The 23,185-nt window shown below is 37.9% G+C and overlaps 4 protein-coding genes across 5 annotated transcripts; 2 read left to right on the forward strand and 2 right to left on the reverse strand.

The window, feature by feature from the left end:
* Positions 1-436: 436 nt before the first annotated feature.
* Positions 437-1,967, reverse strand: LOC103510100. Of its 2 annotated transcripts, XM_008474744.3 has the most exons (3): positions 1,585-1,967; positions 977-1,402; positions 437-736 (listed from the first exon to the last, which is right to left on the reverse strand). In XM_008474744.3, the coding sequence occupies exons 2-3, from the start codon at positions 1,388-1,390 to the stop codon at positions 548-550; spliced, it is 603 nt and encodes a 200-aa protein (XP_008472966.1). In that variant the 5' UTR covers positions 1,391-1,402; positions 1,585-1,967; the 3' UTR covers positions 437-547. The 2 variants fall into 2 exon arrangements, with proteins under 2 accessions (XP_008472966.1, XP_008472965.1); XM_008474743.2 differs by lacking the exon at positions 437-736 and having other exon boundaries at positions 764-1,402.
* Positions 1,968-2,140: 173 nt separating this feature from the next.
* LOC103510102 (protein takeout-like) lies at positions 2,141-12,410 on the forward strand. Its single transcript, XM_026824252.1, has 7 exons — positions 2,141-2,849; positions 5,140-5,232; positions 7,246-7,384; positions 8,155-8,285; positions 10,236-10,385; positions 10,566-10,687; positions 11,525-12,410. Exons 1-7 carry the CDS (start codon positions 2,765-2,767, stop codon positions 11,549-11,551), a joined length of 747 nt encoding a protein of 248 aa, XP_026680053.1. The 5' UTR covers positions 2,141-2,764; the 3' UTR covers positions 11,552-12,410.
* A 637-nt stretch (positions 12,411-13,047) lies between these two features.
* On the reverse strand, positions 13,048-14,706 carry LOC103510098 (protein takeout-like). Its single transcript, XM_008474742.3, has 2 exons — positions 14,525-14,706; positions 13,048-13,916 (listed from the first exon to the last, which is right to left on the reverse strand). The coding sequence occupies exons 1-2, from the start codon at positions 14,694-14,696 to the stop codon at positions 13,765-13,767; spliced, it is 324 nt and encodes a 107-aa protein (XP_008472964.2). The 5' UTR covers positions 14,697-14,706; the 3' UTR covers positions 13,048-13,764.
* A 1,557-nt stretch (positions 14,707-16,263) lies between these two features.
* On the forward strand, positions 16,264-16,808 carry LOC108252502 (protein takeout-like). Its single transcript, XM_017444444.2, has 2 exons — positions 16,264-16,419; positions 16,596-16,808. Exons 1-2 carry the CDS (start codon positions 16,380-16,382, stop codon positions 16,742-16,744), a joined length of 189 nt encoding a protein of 62 aa, XP_017299933.1. The 5' UTR covers positions 16,264-16,379; the 3' UTR covers positions 16,745-16,808.
* Positions 16,809-23,185: the final 6,377 nt, after the last annotated feature.

Below are 23,185 nucleotides of genomic sequence, written 5' to 3' on the forward strand. Positions count from 1 at the left end.
TTTTGCGCACCATCTCCTAAAACATATTGTGTAGGTACCTGCACCTTCCTATCTCTCTCTCTCCCTCCCGCCCCCCCACCGCCATGGGACGAACGTCAGGTACGTATGTAAGTCATTCTGGAATAAATTTGTATCCTTGCCAAGATTGGATCATTATGTAGGTATAACTTCTTCTACAACCTACCTTATATCTATTGTGAGGCGCACACTCAAAACATAATGTAGGGGGAATGTGTCAGTTGTGATTTGTGATCCAACTCATAAAGTGTAAGCGTAATCCTACCACAAGCTTATTAGTATTGTCCACGTTGCATAGGGTGTATTTTCCTTAACTTGGCTTATCAGAAGACAAAAAGGACAATGCAAAGATTATAAAAGATATCGATGCTTCCTCTCTAGGCCACTTTTCAAAGAAGCATAGCAAAAATGACGTACGTTCGTAATAATGTTTGGAGTTAGGTTTTTGACGAGGATTAACTTTATTCACTAACTCATTACCAAGACTCTCAAAATTTAATCAGGAGGCATTTCTCTCCTTTGTGTTTTTCTATTGAGTATTTGAAAAGGTGACCTTCTTACTTTGGCAACTCTGCCTTGGATGATGATGATGTCCGTCACTGGGTCCCCTGTGTAAACTATCATGACCTTTGCCATACTTCTCAAAGCAATACATATCCTCCTCCTCTTCTTCTTCTTCTTCTTCTAGAAGGGAAGACCGGTCCACATCCTCAAACACCTTCCCAAGGTAATTTAATCAGGAGGCATTTCTCTCCTTTGTGTTTTTCTATTGAGTATTTGAAAAGGTGACCTTCTTACTTTGGCAACTCTGCCTTGGATGATGATGATGATGTCCGTCACTGGGTCCCCTGTGTAAACTATCATGACCTTTGCCATACTTGTCAAAGCAATACATATCCTCCTCCTCTTCTTCTTCTTCTTCTTCTAGAAGGGAAGACCGGTCCACATCCTCAAACACCTTCCCAAGGTCACCACTCCCGAGGTACTGAAACCGATGAATCCCGAAACACTCGGCAGGACACGAGTCTAGCCGATGTTGCCCGAAGCAGTCATCGCAACTCTGACGGGCGAGAATCGCTCGGATATCTGTGTTGCGCAACATTTCACAGACGTCCGCTTTGACGGCACAGTCTTCGTCTTCCGAGTCGGTTAGGATGAAGTACGTGCAGAGACAAAATGTAACGCCAGCCATGATGAGAGTTGCCACGACCTCTATGATGATTTGGAGAACTAGTTGAATCCAACATAGCAACCGGTTGCGATAAAGCAGGCAACGGATGAAGGTAGCCATGGTCTCGTATAGAGCGCTGATGAAACGGTCGACGAGGCAGCCGAAAAACGCAAGACAGTCAGTTGCCTGTAGTTGAGGCATGTTGAAATGTTTCTCTTTTAAGTTCTTACCGATTGTTAATTTAGTTTTCGTGCCTATGATTGTGCATGTGTAAGAACAGTTCTTATTATTCTGGCCGAAAACATAAAAAAAAAAACACACACACGTATTAAAACTCGCCAATTTTAAGCTAAAGTTCAAGTTCAACAATTACTCGAGGTAATTCTGACGGTATCGTCTCTTTTAAGTTCTTACCGATTGTTAATTTAGTTTTCGTGCCTATGATTGTGCATGTGTAAGAACAGTTCTTATTATTCTGGCCGAAAACATAAAAAAAAAACACACACACGTATTAAAACTCGCCAATTTTAAGCTAAAGTTCAAGTTCAACAATTACTCGAGGTAATTCTGACGGTATCGGTAGTGTGATTAAAAGCGAACCAAGTGGGATCATTAAGAGGGAATAAAGAGGAAGACTTGTGTAATAATTCTATCTATGATAAGGCTATGCCATTTTATGAAACACATAATTCATAGCTTTATAAAAGTTACCTACATAACATATTGTACATCTGATTAAATAATCAAAGTCGTAAAACATGTAAATGATATAATGTGAACTTGAAATCACACAGGTGTCTTGTTTGGAACTTCACAATGTATTCCGGGTTGATGAGGTGGGGGTAATTCTATCTTGCAAACAATAACACAACCGAAAAATCGTGTTGAGAATTTTCAAAGATCGATCTGACGAGAACCATCACTTCTCATTCAGTTTTCTAACCAGCAAGCGATCTTCATCGGGGAAAATAGAGCCTGACAATCTCAAGACAGGTCTGAGCAGAAGAATCCTTGAATCGAGTTTTTCACGAAGATTCTATGCAAGTTAATAGGTTTGATTTTGCAATAAATTCCTATTCCTTAGTGCGACGAGAATAAATTGAAAGTAATTATCAAATTGATTTTTCCAATAGATAGAGAACACAGCAGATGTTCGTTGCGTTTTCCAGTTTCCACAATCCTGGAGTAAAACTGCACTGGTTTTCCGTGTGTCCGTGAGTTTTGTAATACGCATAATAATTGTGTTTGATTTTTATTTAATAACAATCATAATCACGAGAAGTGACTATCGAGTTATCAATTAGACCGCGCGGCTAGTGATTAGGATCGAACAACATAATACATATTCATAATTACTTCATTATTAGCAGAGATAAGCGAAAAAAAAAAGAATCATATCAGTTTATCATTTGACATAGCAAGTTCTCAAGTGTTGTCTTTTTAACATTTTGGTGCTTCACTCTGCTTTGCCTGACGTCCTGTCAAAAGTTCTACACAGTCAACCGTGGAAGAAGTTTGAAACAAAGTCAATTATTATTTGAAAATTAGAAGTCCCTTATATTATTCTCTAACAAGATGAATTCGTTTGCTTCGTCGCTGTTTGTTGTTCACGCCCTGGTACTCCTAATCAGCATTGTAGATAGCACTAAAACTAAACTACGTAAGTACCTTTTCCTTTATACCATAACTAACTTACCTTTATGTTCGGATATACTAGGGCTAATTGCACTAAATAAGGTACTAAGTATAACATTAGGTACCTACTGCACCTATTTTCTAAAGATAGATCAAGTCCGCCAAAGAAGATGCACGACCAACTTCAAGTTACAGATCACCTGCTGTTGTAAGGATTGACAGAAGATGGTGATTAGAGATATCAGTATTATTTGAGAGAAAAAACTTGATTCGCTCAAAAAGAAAGGCGATGGAAAGAGAGCTGCAAGGATAGAACTGTAAGGAACGTAATGAAGAGTGAACTCGGGTAAAGAAAGTTGAATTCGTTACCTTCCAGGAAGACTCTAAGAAAGAGATTCATCTGGAAATGATATTCATATTAGGATGTCTTGTTTTTACAAACCTATTACATCTCATGCATTTGAAAATATTCCAGCAAATTGTCACTGAGATTGGAAAAAAATGGAGTTTCCATTGACTTAAGGATATACAGGTTGCTCATCGAGTTCCCAATATGAATGGATTGATTCATCCGATCATTGTAAAGTTTACAAACAGACAATTGAGAAACAGCTTCAGCATGAAAGTGTCAGTTGTTAATCTTCTTTAATCTCATTTAACTGAGAACCATCTCATTTAACATGTAATCCTATAGACTATAAGTAGCCATTGCATAATATTGTCCACGTTCCCACACCAGTGCATGGTGATTGGTGAATCAGGGTATTGTAATATATGTATAAGAGAAGGAACAAAGAGAATTCATACAAACTTGATCCCTGCATATTAGGCCGGCCACTCACTTTCAGGTAGACCTGACAGGTACGGCTGAACAGGTCTACATGAAAATGTGTGGTACCTATCAGGCGACCTGAAAGAGACCTGCATAGTGAGTGGCCGGCATCAGGTGTCAGGTGGAACTGATTGAATTTTCATCAGTTATCAGGTCTTTTTCTTGTCGCCTGATTGCTACCACACACTATCATCAGGTAGTCCTGATAGAGGAACTTGATTAGGCGTACTTGTCAGGTCTACCTGATGGTGAGTGGCTCATCTTACCTAAATAATACTAAGGTGCGTGTCCTGTTCTATCTAGGCCTGTAGACTGTACAAAGCCGATTCATTTCTAGACGCTCTGCTCGCAGGAGACAGATCGGATATTTTCATTATAAAAAAAATAGACAACCAGTCACTTCATTCCTTGTCATTGCTGACATTGTCATTTCAATATTCATACGAAGAGAGGTCATTACCAGATAAGATGTATGCACAACGCACGTCCTACTGTACGTGACTAAAATATTTTGCCAACACTTCGTACCAGCCAAGGTTTGCGCCCACCGGACCCTCATGGGTTAAACCCTGATGAATGGCTAAACTTGGACAGTGGATACGTTGTCTTAAGTGTACACTTGATCTTACTCTTAAGTGTACACTTGATCTTCAAGCATTGCCAAGGTCGTTCCTGTTCTTGAAAAACAAACACGTGATGTGTTCGCATCCAGTTCTGTTCTGAGAATGACAGTCGGGAAGAAGTTGATTTAGTGATCACTGGCGAAAATGAGTTTCCACGATTTGCAAAAACATCACGCGGATTCAGTAGATTTAGTTTCCGGGGATTTTCAGTAGAAACTCAAGTTGCATGCAACATATTTGCACGCAACTTCTGTTCCATGTTTTTTTTTTTTTTTTTTTTTTTTTTTTTCCCGTTCCATCAAATGCCCGCCCCCCCCCTTGGATTTTTTTTTTTTTTTTTTTTTTTTTTTTTTGGAAACCAGTTCCATCAAATGCGCGTACCGCACCTTGGAATTTTCTACATGATATTGAGTATTAATATCGTTTTTACCGCTCTACTGCACAGAATGTAACCGGATTGATGAGATTCATTCTGCGTCTTTTATTAGAACAAGTTATCTTGTCGAATTACTTATGAGAATTGCATTTTCATCCTTGTGGGTTTTCCGTGTTTAAGTTTAAATAGAATAAGGAATATTTAAGATTTAACATCTCAAGAAAACGTTTCCATGCTCCATGGCATGAAGTCAAGATAGCTGTCTACGTGTTCAAGATATCGAATTGAAATACCTATGTATCATCTTAGAATACAAGACGCATTGTCAACGAGCAACTTATGTCCATCACAATTCTAGCTTCTAGTCATTTTTGCCATAAGCCATATCTCTAATCTAAGAAAACGCAGGGTTGTACAGAGCATAATGAAAACTTTCCCCACTTCAATCAATTAACCCTCTCTGTGTCTCTGTTCCTCATTTCAGCCGACTACATTTCCAAATGCCCGGAGAAAGATCCTAACTTGGAGAAGTGTGTATTGAGTCTGATAGAGAAGATTCGGCCTCATCTTGCAACTGGTAAGTCATTCCCCTCCTCCCCTCTTATTTGCAATGTTCGAGATCATTTTGGCCAGTTTTGAAATCAGTAGAGCCAGCCTAGTTAGCTTAGTTGGTAGTGCGTCTGCCTTGTAAGCGCTAGGCCGCGGGTTCGATTCCCACCCGGGGCGGCAATGTTCGTTCTCGGAAAGGCTGGTTTTTTCCTATCCTGTCTTCCTTCTCTCTTCCATTCCGGGACGATAAGACCCTAGCAGTTACAGTTCCCCCTGTCAAACCCCTTAGAAATCAGTAGGTATATTCATGGTTTTGTCCGATAGATCGATAGCTGTTTTATTTTGATTTTTTGGGGACAGTGGAAAGATTTTTTTCTTTTACTTTAGTTCGAGTGTATTTTGTTCCTTCTCTGTTGAGAAACCTCTTATTAAACTACGATCAAAGGAGCACGAGGACAAGTTCAATTATTTTCGAAATGTCAGCATCCTCTGTGCTCTCTTCACAACCCTTCTTCAAGCAAGTTAATACACCTCTGCTCTAGTACGTTAAAATATTGTGTAACTCACAACTAAAATAAAATGAGATTGAATTACAATATTGTGCTTTTCATTAGTAAACATGGACCTTCACAAAAGTACGGAGTCATCCATCCAGATGTCTAATTTCATTGATGGCGATGTCCTCATTTCATTGGTGGAGGCAAGACCTGTTTTGTGGGATAAAACTTTGGATACATTTAAGGACAGGAATCTTACCAGGGATGCATGGAGAAGTTTGCTGCGGTCTGAAAAACGATTTTGAAGTTATGAAGGATAAGGAAAAAAAAAGTTTTTGACAGCAAAACTGTCAATACTGATTGTTTGACCGACAAAAGAACGGTGTGTGTGCAAACTTCTGCTACCCGGTAAAAAATCAGCCGATATTTTACTGGGTCGTCCAAAACCGGTGTGTGTGTGTGAAAGTAGCCTAACTAAGCTGTCTTCAACTATTTACATATGAACGAAAATTCTCAGTACCTATTCAGTCAGATGGAGGTAAATTTGGCCAGTCAGATATTCCTACCGGGCAGCGCCGGCGCTTCGCTCGTCCCCCAGCACGTTTCATATTCCATGGCCAGTGTCTACTTTCGAGAATGATGATTTCCAATGGAATGATGGCTTTGGCTGTGATATGCAACCAGTCACAGGCTGCCAGCTGTCTTGTTTGTTATTAAATAAATGTTTCTCTCATAAATTTTGAACATACATGGGTCCATCGGCCGTCAATCGATGTCTGGTATGGTAACATGAAGAACACATTATAGGTATTCATATTTTAGACAAGTTGCTTCCTTTTACCGTATTTTACCTAGATAGTGAGAGAAATATTCTGCAATGGAATTGAGGAAATATGAAGTTTGAGTATGCATATCGAACACAGCAACAGAAATCGTCATTAGTGAATAAGAAATTGACCATCTACAGCGAAAGTGACCTAATTAGAATCAATCCGCATGAATAACAATGCGCTGGCTCAAGAAAAGTTAGATGTAGCAATTTGCCACGAAAATCTTTTAAAAGCTTTACCTTTTTATTCGGAAACTTATCATATCTGACCAATATTATCAAACCTCTGGTAATGAAAAACATCTCGATGACGCTCAAAAGCTGACCCCGTGCATTCGCAAGTACCTCGTAGCAACAACACCCAGGTACTAAAACGTGAAAATCGTCAAAATTCTGAGAAACAAAGCCGCGTTCTCAGAGATGTGCTCATGTTCTCAAAAACCACAGCTATAAAGACGGACAAAATCACGAAATGTTATACTTGAAAACTAGAGAGTTTTATAGTGATGACAATAGGGGTTGGATGGAAGAGAATGCCTCAGACATCAATTCCACCCCTTGGCTGTAATATTTTGTATGAAGTTTATTATTATGATTTCCCTTATTTAATTTGTTATTTTATGTTTGTTTATTGTTCTGTATAATTATAATTTAAATGTAAATATGCCAAATTCTAATGAAGAATTGTAAACCAATAATAATTTCGTGTCTACAGGTATTCCAGAGCTGGGTGTACCTGCCATGGAACCGCTGGTCATACCTGAGGTACATTTCTCCCGGGGTAACATGTTCAAAGCTGTGGGTAAGAATGTCAATGTGTATGGAGGTACCAACTTCAAGGTCAGAGATATCAAGTAAGTTTTCCAACATCGACATAGACAGCAAATAAATGTTTTGAAAATCTCGAAGAAGATTCCCCAATTAAAAGTAATCGGTCAACTTTAAGTTTGCCGAATATAAATTTCCTGCTTCTGGAATCTAGATCATTTCAGTTCTATCAGTTTCCTTTAATTTCTATGATTATTTTTCTGTAAAACTATTCTTTAAATACGAGGTAATTCATCAGAATCAAGTTTCCTATCTGAGCTTGCCTGTCTCATTCATGCTGTCCCAGCAACACAAGTGACAGTAGAAAGAGCAATTCAACACTAAAGTTCATAATATTAAGTGATCTTAGAATATGACTCCATCCTGGAAAGATTATGATGATGAAGAAGAATCTTTAGTATTAACATTGCCGACCATCAAAACTATGTATTTGCATGGTACTAAAGTAGGCAATATTTTGTTATTAAAATATCCAAAGTAACTAAATCTGACAAAGTTACTTTTAAAACAAATTACAATAGGTAGCAGAAGATTATCCACAAATATCTCTACAAAATCTTTTGAGAAAAGAAAATTAACCCAGAGCTGAAATACTGACTGTGTCTGAAATACTGTCTTGCGGACAATATCGCAAGATATCCGTTTTGATATCAATTGTAACAATGTTGTCTGAGACAAACCAAACTTTGGGCAGTCCATCGATAAATATTATTGATTGTTTCTCCCTTTTTTACTTTCCTTTTTACTTAGTGGTAGTAAACTATTTGTTTTAAAATTTTCTTATTCTCATTCGCAGACTCGATATGCAGAAGAATGTATTCCTTCTAACCATCTTCCTACCGAAAATCACGTTCGATGCAGACTATGACGTGAACGCTCAGATTATTGTTCCTATCAAAGGCCGTGGCCCCATGAATGGAAACGCCAGTAAGTATTCACAAAACCCTTGTATAGATATTATAACAGATTTTCTACAGATGGCAACAGAAACGATTCTGAGCCCCCCCCCCCCCCCCCGTTTATTCTAGCTGCCAACAGAGACTGCAATGTCGCCACAATGAATGAATGAATGTTACTCACAAATATCTCCGGTCAGATTCCCGTTGCCCTTGATCTGCAACATGATAATCTTGCCATCCACTGTATACTTCCCATCCAATCTCAGATGAGGGAAGCTCACATCAAACTTGAACACATGGCTATCTGGATCAATATGCATCTGGCCTAGATGAAAGTCACTCGGTCCGTACACATAGAGGTCTTTGGTGGAGATCTTCAGCACCTGGTGATCCGCAGCTACCAATTCCTTGATGAAGAGGGGCTCTAGTTTGGGAACGTTGAGCTCAGGGATACCTGCGACATGGAGAATAGAATAATACCCAACTGACCGTACCTTGTCCTAAACTTCAAGACACTGGACACTGGAATTATCGTGTTCAATGCTCAGAAGAGTTCTCTATGCATAGAATCCGGGGTGCACTCAGTCTTGTGGAGACAAATGAGTGGTTTTGCTTTCATTGATTTAAATTTTAAACGAAAGAATCGTCTTAAAAACATAACCCATAACATAATATATCCCATAAGTGCACGAAACAAATGCCATTTTTCAAAAATTAAAAAATGATTAGGAGAATGCTAAATAATATCTTCTGTCCAGTCCAAAGCCTAAAAATGGATATAATAAAATTATCAATATGAACAACACTCACCATCTTTGAGTCTGGGTTTGATTTCCTCAATATTCTGACGGATGCATGCCTCTACATCCGCATCATGACGACTACATGCGTGCACGAATGATGCTGAAACAAATACGAGGAGGTATAAACCAGATATAACTTATAGCAGATTTTTTTTTTTTTTTTTTTTTTTTTTTTAAATTTAAAGAAATTTTGTTTATTGTTTTAATAATCAGCTTCATGGATGAGCTCACTTCCAAAGTCATCGATAACTAAAACCATACACTATTTATAATTGTCGCAGACATGCAATTATTTTGGTAATATCATGAAGTAATTCTAGTTGTGTGTTGAGAGGAAGCTGGTAGAGTGGTAATTGGTAGTGTTGTAGGATCCGTCAAACGCCGGACAGTGGGATTTTGTAAACTGAATAGTGGATATATAGAAGTTGATTATCAAAAAATCTTTAATGGTTCTGTCGCAAATCACTTATGTAATTTTAAAGTGAGCCAGTTTTAAACTGTTTTCATGTTTGGTCCAGTTTAGGCCAGATTTTTTTTTTTTAAAGAATGTGATTTTAAGTTACCTGGAAAACAATGTTGGAAGAAAGACGAGAAAAACACGAAAAGAATGGATAACACAAGAAATGATGGAGAAGATGGAAGAGAGTCTACTTTCATAACTTTTTCGATATCTCTAACCGTTTTGTGAAATCCGCAAAAAGCGGTTAATTCCGCCTGTGGACGGCGCCCAGTGCAACTTTTGCCGATTTTCAGATTTTTCCCTTTACTTACTCATCAAGACCTACTATCCTGCCAAATTTCAAGTTTCTACGACATCGGAAAGTGCCTCATAATTTTGATGAGTGAATCAGTCAGTGAGTCAGTCGTAAAATAAGCGATTTTCAAGGCCTTTTTTCTACCCCTTCCGGTAAAGCTAGACTTTCGAAATTTCGCAGGAATAGTAAGCAAGTAGGTACAGCTTAACATATGATCCAAATTTTGTGACATTACATGGAAAAATAACGGAGTTATGACAGGGGTAAGAATGCGTCGAAATATTTCGTGTAATATAAAACACTGGCGTGCTGAGGCCGGAACTTGGCCTGGCGCACTGCCGTGCGCCTAGATTACATTAGGTTAATTATTACAATAGGTAACTGGTTCCATTAAACAATTCAAATTTATTTTAATTTCAGCTAAAATCAATGCTGATGCTTTGCTCAAGGGTAAGAGGTACAAGAAAGAGGGTGAGACCTATTTGAAGTTCATCAATCTGGATTTGGACATCAACATTGGCGATTATAACATGAGATTGAGGAATCTGTTCAATGGAAACAAGGCCCTGAGTAAGTTATACGCTATTGAGATAGAGGGGTTATAAGCTGTTCGTTACCCGCCTCTTCCAATGTTGACTGATTTTATCACTATGAAGCTTAACCTTTTCTATTCCATTCAATTCACATATTATCTTTATCCATATATCCATCTCATCTTTTACATTTCCTCCTATGTTTGATTCATTGCAGACGATAACGTTAACTTTATCATCAACGACAACAAGGAGGAACTCAAGAAATCTCTCAAACCCCTGGTGCAAGAGGTCATCTCCAAACTCATCTTAGATTTGGTCAACAGTATCTTCAACAATTTCAGACCTTTTTGTAAGATATTTCAAATCCTTGGTAGACAAGATAGCTTACAGGTTGGTGAAAATGATGTCGAACTTTGAAGTACTTACCTACTCGATTTTTAGATTGTGGCGGCATTTTCAGCCACATATTTTTATAATGGATTTTGAAAACAAGCTAGTACCATTTTGACTTTCCATCTGAGCTGAACGCTTCTCATTTCTCTAGTTAGGACAATGTCTTTGGATGGAGAATCAAACGCCACAGTGGTGACCCCGACGTGATGGAAATTAGGAAATTTGAGAACCCTCATCTGGATTCCGTCAGCGACCTGCATACGCACTCTGCGCAACCCAGCATGTTATAACACCCCTGCTCGCGGGTTCAGACTTTCAGAGCACTTGCACAGGACTCGACACTTCTGGTCAAGATGACTTCCCGCCACAACGCTCCTTTGGAGAATCGAACTTCCCTAGGCCGGCCGACTGATTTCCCTGCTTGGTGATATCCCCATGACCTAGGACACCTCCGGGCTTGTCCTCGTAAATCAAAGTTGTATCAAGAAAAGTTTAGAAATCAGCCGAACACCTCCACAACTGCTGCAGAAGGTATGACAGAGCTTTGGCGATAGATTGGATAGGGCTGTTCCTCAACAGCTGGCAATGTTCATCAAAAAGAAGCTGTTTCTCACCAGAGCATGTCAACAGGTTGGTGTTCTTAGTTTAAAAGAAGGTGATATTTAAGATCAGAGTATAGAAAGCATTTTCTTGTCTGTATGAAAATGTTAAAGTTGTTTTGGTAGTTTGGCCAGTGATGATTAATAATAAAAAATCTCAGTTCTGATACTGATGAACAATTTCAGTCTGGAAGATGTCCTCAGTTAAGTGATCTGGGCCGAAAAGATTTTGCTCAATTTTTCCCTTGTTCCAGTTGAAGGAAAAAGTAACATTATGACTACTAGGAGTCCTTTCCCACCAAACTAAAAAGTATGTCCGCATGGACAACAGACGATTGTGTAGGATCATCACGAACTCCTCTGCAGTCTAGATAGATGGATCAGACAGTGATTGGTTTTTGCGCATCAAATATACATTGTCGAATCTAGCTGTGTATATTGTATATGGATACTTGGAATAGAAACAGGAAACATTATCAGATGTGATAAAGAATACATAAAAATAATGAACATTAAGTGTAGGAATGTAATAAACAGAATATACAAAGTAGAATATTTTAATAATAATTAGTAAAGTGATTGGATAAAAGAGTAGATTTTCCTGGTTCACATCATTGGTTCACATGTAATCAGATAATACTTAATATTATACGAGAAAAATAGAGTAGCTATACACCTATAATTACCTTTTTTGATTATAAAGTATATGCAGTTTATAAATACCTTAGTGATCATTATGCAATTTGAAAAATAGGGACCAATCCTTCCGCTCATAAAACTAGGTAGATAGGTACATAGTTATAGTTAAAATGTGATGATTCATTCCAAGACGAACTGGGTATAGAGCATAGGCATAGGTACATACAAGATGTAATATGACAACAAAAAGAAAATGTGTACCTACCTACACTCTCATTTTTCCATCGAGTAGATTACAGGAATAGGTCAATCATCATTCAGAAGTGATTAAATAATAGAGTAATGTGATCAACTACTCTCTTCTGTCGAGGTAAACGATCATTTTTAGCAAACTGGTTTCTTTGGCTCTTCTCAAATTCTGTCCACACTCACCAATCACCATACCTATTCCATGCATTTATCATCCTTCTTTCGTTCATTATTAGATTTCCTTTTGCTCTTTTTTTTGTCTTGTATCATGGATAGATTACTAAATGATTAGGCATGCAATAATAGATCGAAAGAAAGTATACCTGACATGTCATCAGAGATTTTTTTTTTTTTGTGCAAGATAAAATTTTGTTATTTTATTTAATGAGTGTGAATTTCTATTAAATTTGTTGTACAAAAATGTTTGAAAAATGTGTTCATGTTCTTTTCCAACTTTAATCCATAAGGATCCATAAGGAGATGACCGCCGGAAGCTTTTTATTTATATGTACAAAGGGAAAGTTTCAAAGACTATAAAACTGTAGGTAGTAGCTTTATAGTTAGGAACTTGGATAGGAATAGGTCAATCATCATTCTGAAGTGATTAAATAATAGAGTAATGGGAACAACTAGGTAGGAAGGTAGGTACTCTCTTCTGTCGAGGTAAACGATCATTTTTAGCAAACTGATGGTTTCTTTGGCTCCTCTTTGTCTAACTGGTCCTCTCAATCAAATTCTGTCCACACTCACCAATCACCATACCTATTCCATGCATTTATCATCCTTCTTTCGTTCATATTAGATTTCCTTTTGCTCTTTTTTTTTGTCTTGTATCATGGATAGATTACTAAATGATTAGGCATGCAATAGATTGAAAGAAAGTATACCTGACATGTCATCAGAGATTTTTTGTGCAAGATAAAATTTTGTTATTTTATTTAATGAGTGTGAATTTCTATTAAATTTGTTGTTGTACAAAAATGTTCGAAAAATGTGTTCATGTTCTTTTCCAACTTTTATCCATAAGGAGATGACCGCCGGAAGCTTTTTCCGCCACACATGTTCCGGCGCGGCGGTTAAGACCTAGATCTGTCAGACAGTCGAAACGTTAGTGGCCGCCCTCGGAGTTTTTCGGATGGTGCTCTTCCACTAAAACTCTCCTATGGTAGCTTGATGAATCCAACACTAGATAGGTAAATCCAATGACAATTTATGCTGGGTTTTACAAACGACAGAACTGTCAGCAGGATATTTTCATTATTTTCAAAACTTTTTTCTTCTCTTCCGTTTTCTTTTCTTTTTCTTTCTTTTTTTCTTCTTTAATAATATAAATCTTCTTTGTCGACGATGTTTCAAGTTGCTGTGCGTATCAAGTCTGTTTTGAAACGTCTGCAAATCCAATGGAACGTTTGTGTCATTGCAAAATGAAATTGTCTTTGAAATACCACTTTTTAGGGATCTAAGAAAATCTCCTGGAGATCTGTTCTGGAGATTTGTCATTAGTTTTCCCATGAGAAGTGGTTCACATGGGTTTCATTCAATGAAGAGACTATCGAATGGAAAACTCTCAGCAATACCATCAGCAGCTCCCAGGAGGAATTTATCCAAAGACTTCTCTACAATGGGAGATAGCTCCTTCATAAAGGCATCAAAATTCTGGTTGATGGCTGCGTTGATCATTTCACCTGGAAACAAATAGAGGTAAACACATTTTTAGTAGGTAGGACAATTCCATATTTATGGGATTTTTTCGTTTTCCGACTTGGCATTGAGCGTAAATTTTAGAACCCATGAGAATTTTTTTTTTTAGAACCCATAAGAAACTGTTATGTGTGAGGAAATGGATTTCAGTTCAGTCTTAAATATTTGATCTTACAAGTAGATTCTTGAAAAATAGAACCCATAAGAAACTGTTATGTGTGAGGAAATGGATTTCAGTTCAGTCTTAAATATTTGATCTTACAAGTAGATTCTTGAAAAATGGTGTCAAGAGTGGGATCCAACAGCTTTTATCAATATCAAAAATGATTTTTTCTCATTTTCTACGATTCACTTGGAAGGAGAACGTTCACATTGAAAATCGAGATCACGTGACTAGGTATTTTTGGAACGATACAACCCGAGTATTTCGTCAGTCAAGTGCTTTGACGCACATGAATCGCGAAGGACAATCAAATTTTCAGCCAGCCATTTTTTTGTTTTCATTTTCAAATTTTCTTTTTAAAAAAGGTTTCAATTGGTTTCTATTGCGCTCATTCGTTTAAAATTGAGCCAATTAAATTTCTCCTCTCACCTAATTGTTTGTCTCCGTTGAAGAGATTGCTCAGATGGATTTTGCCCTTGTGTACTTTGAGTTTGATGGACATGTCACTGAAGTGATACACATTGACCCCGTCCTTCTCCATCTTATCCCCATGCATAGTCACATTGGCTTTGATATCGTCTGAATGGGAAATGAATTCCATGCATTAGGTACAAATAAATCAGGGACCGAATTTAAACATGAAAAGAAGAAGAAGAAAAAAAAAAAATCCCTCAACCAATAGGTACATATCAATATTTTAACGAGTTACTTTCTGGTGTTCTCATGTTGACCCAGCACCTAAATTCCCTCAACCAATAGGTACATATCAATATTTTAACGAGTTACTTTCTGGTGTTCTCATGTTGACCCAGCACCTAAATGGGAAATATGCAGATTCATCTGCAGGTGGCTCACCCATGGCTTTGGAGAAAATTAGGAGGATAGCGAAGAAATATCGCAGCATACTTGTAAAAAATTGAAAAAAAAAAACTATGAAGAGCTTGAACAAAATCCATGTTCATACTGGAACGAATGAGTACAATCAAAGAAAGATCAAATTCGCCGGCCAACCGGCCATATACTTAGAAGACCTGAAGGAACGCTACTAAAGGATGTTATGGAAGGGACAATAGGTGGAGCTAGGCCACATGGCCGACCAAGGATACTGTGGATGGATAACATCAAGGAATGGCGGAGCATCACATCACGTGAGGCGTTGAATCAACTAGCTGCCAACTAAAAACGGCGGTGAAACACTCATCTTTTTTTTTTAAAAAATATATGCATAACAGCATAACCGAAGGATCTGCGGTTGAAATACCAGCAGTAATGAACTAATTGAGTCAGACTTACTTACGTTCCGTGCCCGTGAAATAGGTATGGAATCTGTCTAGCTTGAGAGTTAAGCAACATTGCACATGGCAAACATAATATGAACATTTCACCAACCATCTTCCTCAAGGATTTTTCTTGATATTTCTAAAGCGTTTGACTCTTGAAGGAATGGAATTTTTCGCTCGAGAGTGCATTGGCCAAAATTTAAGCACAGAATTTAACTCTAACGAACTAGTCGTCCTGGAGTTTGATTGAACAGTTACACTTTCAAAGAGAATAGCTCGAATCTGCAGTACCTACATGCACCTAAATGGGAAATATGCAGATTCATCTGCAGGTGGCTCACCCATGGCTTTGGAGAAAATTAGGAGGATAGCGAAGAAATATCGCAGCATACTTGTAAAAAATTGAAAAAAAAAAACTATGAAGAGCTTGAACAAAATCCATGTTCATACTGGAACGAATGAGTACAATCAAAGAAAGATCAAATTCGCCGGCGTACCTACATACTGTACGAGAAATGGATTAAGGCTATTTTAGCTGACTTGCTTGGGTTTAAAGTTTAAACTCACAATTCTGTTACATTTGTGCTTTCTTATTTATACAATTTTGTAATCCACCTATTGCATTGTACGAAATTTACTATTTCTGAATTATACCCATTATGAATTGAAAAATAAAGATAAAGGAAAATGAAAATGATCTTCCAGAAATTAAAAAAAAAAAAAACTCCCTCTTCCTCAATCACCCTGAGGCACTCCGACTTTGAATTTTAATTACCCACAAGCAGTTTTTAATAATCAACTCCCTCTTCCTCAATCACCCTGAGGCACTCCGACTTTGAATTTTAATTACCCACAAGCAGTTTTTAATAATCATCAAATTTATTTTAATTACAGCTAAAATCAATGCTGATGCTTTGCTCAAGGGTAAGAGGTACAAGAAAGAAGGTGAGACCTATTTGAAGTTCATCAATCTGGATTTGGACATCAACATTGGCGATTATAACATGAGATTGAGAAATCTGTTCAATGGAAACAAGGCCCTGAGTAAGTTATACGCTATTGAGATAGAGGGATTATAAGCTGATCGTTAACCGCCTCTTCCAATGTTGACTGATTTTATCACTATGAAGCCTAACCTTTTCTATTCCATTCAATTCACATATTACCTATCTTTATCCATCTCATCTTTGACATTTCCTCCTATGTTTGATTCATTGCAGACGATAACGTTAACTTTATCATCAACGACAACAAGGAAGAACTCAAGAAATCTCTCAAACCCCTGGTGCAAGAGGTCATCTCCAAACTCATCTTAGATTTGGTCAACAGTATCTTCAACAATTTCAGTCTGGAAGATGTCCTCAGTTAAGTGATCTGGGCCGAAAAGATTTTGCTCAATTTTTCCCCTTGTTCCAGTTGAAGGAAAAAGTAACATTATGACTACTAGGAGTCCTTTCCAACCAAACTAAAAAGTATGTCCGTATGGACAACAGACGATTGTGTAGGATCATCACGAACTCCTCTGCAGTCTAGATAGATGGATCAGACAGTGATTGGTTTTTGCGCATCAGTCCGTTTTGAATCCATGTCAAGCAAGATAATGGAAATACTTATCATAAAGTTAATTTTACCCATTATTGAAAAGAAGAACACAAATAGCTTTTACTCTTCACAGTTGGGGGAGGGTTTTTTATTGTTTGTTTATACTCATTGCGAACTTTTTTTTTTCTTCATTTATTTCCAACCATTTTCCGATTTTGAAAATTTGTACCGATCAAAACGGGAGCTGATAACAATGATGAGGATATCCACAGCCTTGATTTCTACGCGCATGGGTTAGCGATTTGTAGGTATGACGTCAGACGCCGATACAGTGTTGCCGCTACGAGTCAAATATGCCTAATGTTATGACCGTGTGGCCAAGTTTGAGGATATCCACAGCCTTGATTTCTACGCGCATGGGCTAGCGATTTGTAGGTATGACGTCAGACGCCGATACAGTGTTGCCGCTACGAGTCAAATATGCCTAATGTTATGACCGTGTGGCCAAGTTATATCCAAGATCAGTTTCATTCCTAGATCAACGTTTCCACGGTAAGTTCCATAAAAGGAGTGCTTTTATGATTGGATTTTTCGCTAAAGCTAACATTCAAGTCAAAAAAGAATACTTCGAAGGTACCTAGATAGAGAAATTTGGACAATTAGCTAAGTACCTACTTTTCGAATTACAGCAACAGTCCTGATACTTAATTGACAGAGTAGTATGCAACAGCTTCATGATCTGGTACATCTTTTCCTTTCCCCAATTCTATTTGGATACATATTAGATATAGATAGTGATAATGCTGATAATAATATTTACCATGAATGAGGTGAAAATACTTACGAAGTTCTTTCTGAACTGGACTGGCGACACCAAATGTGAACAAATTACTTTGAAAATGCACCAGGAGGACCAATTTGATCAACTGAACTATCGAAATCATCTCGATTGAATCTCCGACGTTATTCCACGATAAAATAAAGTTTTAAACACCAAAAAAGGCGCGAAAGGGATTGAAAAAAAAAAAAAACTTCCCTAGGCCGGCCGACTGATTTCCCTGCTTGGTGATATCCCCATGACCTAGGACACCTCCGGGCTTGTCCTCGTAAATCAAAGTTGTATCAAGAAAAGTTTAGAAATCAGCCGAACACCTCCACAACTGCTGCAGAAGGTATGACAGAGCTTTGGCGATAGATTGGATAGGGCTGTTCCTCAACAGCTGGCAATGTTCATCAAAAAGAAGCTGTTTCTCACCAGAGCATGTCAACAGGTTGGTGTTCTTAGTTTAAAAGAAGGTGATATTTAAGATCAGAGTATAGAAAGCATTTTCTTGTCTGTATGAAAATGTTAAAGTTGTTTTGGTAGTTTGGCCAGTGATGATTAATAATAAAAAATCTCAGTTCTAATCCTGATGCCATAATGTCTACTTCGTTTCCTAAACAAAAGTATCTTTTAACAAGAATCACACGAATCACATGGAAAAATGGATTGTAATTTCAGCTAGCGGTTTCACGACATCAAATATACCAGTTCATAGTAGAATCAACCGATCACTGAAGTCAAGCAACATCGTGAAAGGTTGATGTTGATGGGTACCTAGCTACCTAGTTGGAGAGTTGAACAACTGTCTGGGATATCACTTTCACTTGTTACGAGGTGCACTCAGTCATGCTAACTGAGGAGCTGGTACGAACTTGTCGGGCTGGCTACGGGACGTTAAACAGAGAGAAGACTAGCGTCTGGCTGTGGGACTATAAACAGGGAGGAGAACAGCTAACCCTAACCAGCCTAGCTAGCTGGCAGCTCCTCAAAGGGTTCTCTCTGCTTTTAAAAGACCAAGTACAAGTCCTCACAATGGTTGACTGCGGTTCAGGACGAGCCAGCCAATTTAACATGGTCTCTGCTTTTAAAGACCAAGTACAAGTCCTCATGATGATTGACTGCGGTTCAGGTCGAGCGAGCCAATTTAGAGCTAGAGACCATCACCCCGGTGTATAGCAGATACAAAAAGACATCTTTTCTTTATTCCGCTATCGCCATTCGGCGAAAGCTAAAGCCGCTACAACAACAACAAACGAACTTGTACCTTACTCCATTAAATATGACAATTACTGGACAGTGAATACTAAAGTTTACAATACATGACAGAGAGTACAAATACAAATTACACTGATACAAAGACATTTCTGCTACTTAGGACAAAAGACATACAACTTTATACCGACAGACAGTATGTCTGAACTCTACTTGATGTCCTTGTCCCATGTGGGTAGGTATTTACGCATAATTTTGAAAGTAACTATTTCAAGGTGTTCGAAGGCTTAGGCATGTAAATCAAAAACTCTTGGACATCCAGAAACAATACCTGAGCTCTTTATGTACGATTATTTACGAATAATTTTGAAAGCGAAAATTTTGCACCTGTGGCTAGGGTTGAAATGTTTGTGTTGGTGTGAAAGTGCGATTGGTGTCTAATAACTAGTGCTGTAATGGACTGTGAACAGGTTGAGAGCGGCCTCTGTGGGCAGAAAACGAAAACAAGGTTGAAATCCAATATATAAAAATGAATATTTGTTTGTTTGTGTGTGTTTGTTCGAACTTCATGCCTGGCCAAACCGCTCATCCGATTGCTATGAAACTTTGTCAACTTATTGCTTGCACTCCCGTGAAGGTTATAGGCTATTTTCCGGTTCGTTTTTGTTAAACTATACGCCGAGCGAGACCACTAAATGGGTGAGTGACATGAACGGCCATGCCTTTAAGGACTTCGGCTAGTCTAATATATAAAAATGAATAGGTATTTGTTTGTTTGTGTGTTTTTTCGAACTTTATGCCTGGCCAAACCGCTCATCCGATTGCTATGAAAATTTGTGAACTTATTGCTTGCACTCCCGTGAAGGCTATAGGCTATTTTCCGGTTCGTTTTTGTTAAGCTACGCCGAGTAAGACCACTAAATGGATAAGTGACATGAAGTTTATAGAGTAGGTAAAAATTAAAGTTATCCGATTTCAATGAAATTATTTCCCTGAATCAAGTCCTTTCCTCCAACATTCTCACATTGAAATGACTAGCAGTTCACAGCCTTATAATAATCAGCAGAGCTACAACCAACATGCTGAAGCAATGCAGTATGCTAATCAATTAGCACAGAGCCAAGTGATTTATTCCAATCAGTCAGTAAGGGACCAACCTGCTGAAGCAATGCAGCATACTAATCAATTAGCACAGTACCCAGTGACAAGAAGCCTATTTTCCTTTTGTAATGTTAATGTACATTAACATTACGTTTTTGGTGGTGGGGATAAAAGATGAGGAGTGGGGATAAAAAATAACGAAGGAAGTAAAAAAACAATATGGCGAATCGTAATGCGAGAAAAAAGCCACATTACAAAATTCGTGAAAGGAGAGGAGAAGCCTTATAATAATCAGCAGTGCTACAACCAACATGCTGAAGCAATGCAGTATGCTAATCAGTCAGCACAGAGCCAAGTGATTTATTCCAATCAGTCAGTAAGGGACCAACCTGCTGAAGCAATGCAGTATACTAATCAATCAGCACAGTACCCAGTGACAAGAAGTCTATTTTCCTTTTGTAATGTTAATGTACATTAACATTACGTTTTTTGGTGGTGGGGATAAAAGATGAGGAGTGGGGATAAAAAATAACGAAGAAAGTAAAAAAACAATATGGCGAATCGTAATGCGAGAAAAAAGCCACATTACAAAATTCATGAAAGGAGAGGAGGGGAAGTTAATGTAAAGGTAGGAGAACGTAATGTAAGGGAAAGAAAAATTCGAACTAAGCTAATGTACATTAACATTACGAAAGAAAAATAGGCTATAATTCAAATCTATATGGTAATGAATATACCTACACAGAGTCAAGCAGCAAATGTAAATCCATATGGCAATGAACATGCACCTACCGACGCTGACTCAACTTCATTCACTACAAGTCATCATTCTCGTAACCAAAACCAAGTGACCAATCTTTCGGACTCGTATCTAAATCAGCATTCACATAACCAAGTGACTGATTCTAACACATACAGAAATCAGCATATTCGTAGACAAACAATGATGGATCAGCAAACTGTCGCCGGCAACTATAACTTCCCCTCGGAAAATAAAGCAGCACAGAATTTGTACAACAATGCCCAGGTGTTGACTGAAAATCCCTCAAGTCAGCAGCCCTTGTACCAGCAAGTGACTTCACACAACTATCACCGGCAACCAGCCTCAGTGGAGGAGCGAAGAGCCATCACTTCTGTACCTGTAGAACCGATTTTTCACTATCTTGAAAACGTTTTATTTTGATGTCTAGCTCGTTTTGAATCTAAATTTTAGATTACCACAGGATTTTGTTGAGATGACCGTCACAATGAGTAGGATTATACTAAAGCCTAAACTTCAGGACAAAGTTAAATTTAAGACAATAAGAATAGAAGAGAATCGATAATTTATAGAAAATCTTCAAGGTCGATAATTATCAAAACCATCCTCGAGAGGTGAGATTTTTCTGAATTGCTAAACACAATAACACAATTTCTAGTTGGAACTGTTCCCACTTTTGTAAGATTATTTATTATTTATGGGTACCATGTACCTAACTACTCTACCTACCTTATTTTTTACATTTCCACAATAAAACATAGTGTGAAATTTAAGAACTATCACCTATTCGTATTCATTTCTCTATCTTTACTCTTCATTCAGGAATAGCTACATCACATTCTCATCCAGCCCGAGTTGGGCCAGAAAAACGAGGCAGGACGTGATTGTCCAGATAGTTACTCATCCGGATACCAACCATGTAAAAATCTGCTTCGGGCGGTGTCGGAAATTGTGGATTGTGATGGGTGTGTGTGTGTACGTGTGTGAAGAGAAAGAAAAACGTTTTTATCGTACCTACGTAAAGCGTTATTTATTTCGATACATTTTAGTTTTAGCGAAAGTTATTTTAATGTCGAGAGAAGTTGAAAAACGTGGATCAGTAAGTTTTGACCTCATACCTATTTGGATTTTTTCCAACTTTTTACACAGGAATCGACCATTTATTTATATTTTTTACCCATTTGCAACTGCTCCATTTAAGACAATAAGAATATAAGAGAAATCGATAATTTATAGGAAATCTTCAAGGTCGATAATGATCAAAACCATCCTCGAGAGGTCAAATTTTTCTGCATTGCTAAACACAATAACACAATTTCTAGTTGGAACTGTACCCACTTTTGTAAGATTATTTATTATTTATGGGTACCATGTACCTAACTACCGTACCTACCTTATTTTTTTACATTTCCACAATAAAACATAGTGTGAAATTGAAGAACTATCACCTATTCATATTCATTTCTCCATCTTTACTCTTTATTCAGGAATAGCCACATCACATTCTCATCCAGCCTGAGTTGGGCCAGAAAACGAGGCAGGACGTTATTGATACCAACCATGCACAACCTCATTACTTTATGTCCAGATAGTTTCTTATCCGGATACCAACCATGTAAAAATCTGCTCCGGGCGGTGTCGGGAATTGTGGACTGTAATGGGTGTGTGTACGTGTGTGAAGAGAAAGAAAAACGTTTTTATCGTACGTAAAGCGTTATTTATTTCAATACATTTTAGTTTTAGCGAAAGTTATTTTAATGTCGAGAGAAGTTGAAAAACGTGGATCAGTAAGCTTCGTGATTTTAGACTGAGAGCTCCCCAATGCTAGGCCTAATCCGCACCCTACATGTAAGTATGTTACGAATTTTGTTGTTTAAGGTTTTCATTAGAATGTACGCCAGTAAGTGTTTTGACTCGAGAGTGCCACATAGGCTTGTCCACAAGAAAACACTGATGAGCCTATATCCATGAGGGCGTTATTCATGCTTAACCCTTGACATTTGTGTATTGTGATAGCGTATTCCAGACATAAACTGAACTGCTCGCGATGAACATAAGCTCGTGGCAAGACTTCAAACTTTGTTGTGACACACTCTAAGTCATACACTAGTCCATGGTTGAATTGAATTTTATTTTATTTTTATTTTTTTTTTTTTTTAAATTTTTGACCGATTTTCAATGTCATAAATGATCTGTTTTATAGTACCAATGGAGCCATTAACTAAACCCATACTCACATCAATATTTCGCCGAAGCATAATGCGGCAGAAATAAATAAATGCGAAGAAAGAAATAAATCCAAAAAAAGCTCCGGGCTATGACCTCATTACAGGCCAAATCCTTCGAGAGCTACCAAGAAAAGCATGCATTAT

This window comes from Diaphorina citri, unplaced genomic scaffold, assembly GCF_000475195.1.
Source record: "Diaphorina citri unplaced genomic scaffold, Diaci psyllid genome assembly version 1.1 scaffold560, whole genome shotgun sequence".
Taxonomy (NCBI): domain Eukaryota; kingdom Metazoa; phylum Arthropoda; class Insecta; order Hemiptera; family Psyllidae; genus Diaphorina; species Diaphorina citri.

Coding starts and splice junctions, on each gene's coding strand:
- LOC103510100 (XM_008474743.2), bottom strand. CDS start 1,390: ATGCCTCAACTACAGGCAACTGACTGTCTTGCGTTTTTCGGCTGCCTC.
- LOC103510098 (XM_008474742.3), bottom strand. CDS start 14,696: ATGGAATTCATTTCCCATTCAGACGATATCAAAGCCAATGTGACTATG. Junction 13,917..14,524: donor CAACGGAGACAAACAATTAG/GTGAGAGGAGAA, acceptor ATTTGTTTCCAG/GTGAAATGATCAACGCAGCC.
- LOC108252502 (XM_017444444.2), top strand. CDS start 16,380: ATGAGATTGAGAAATCTGTTCAATGGAAACAAGGCCCTGA. Junction 16,420..16,595: donor CAATGGAAACAAGGCCCTGA/GTAAGTTATACG, acceptor GATTCATTGCAG/ACGATAACGTTAACTTTATC.
- LOC103510102 (XM_026824252.1), top strand. CDS start 2,765: ATGAATTCGTTTGCTTCGTCGCTGTTTGTTGTTCACGCCCTGGTACTC. Junction 5,233..7,245: donor TCGGCCTCATCTTGCAACTG/GTAAGTCATTCC, acceptor TCGTGTCTACAG/GTATTCCAGAGCTGGGTGTA. Junction 7,385..8,154: donor TTCAAGGTCAGAGATATCAA/GTAAGTTTTCCA, acceptor TCTCATTCGCAG/ACTCGATATGCAGAAGAATG.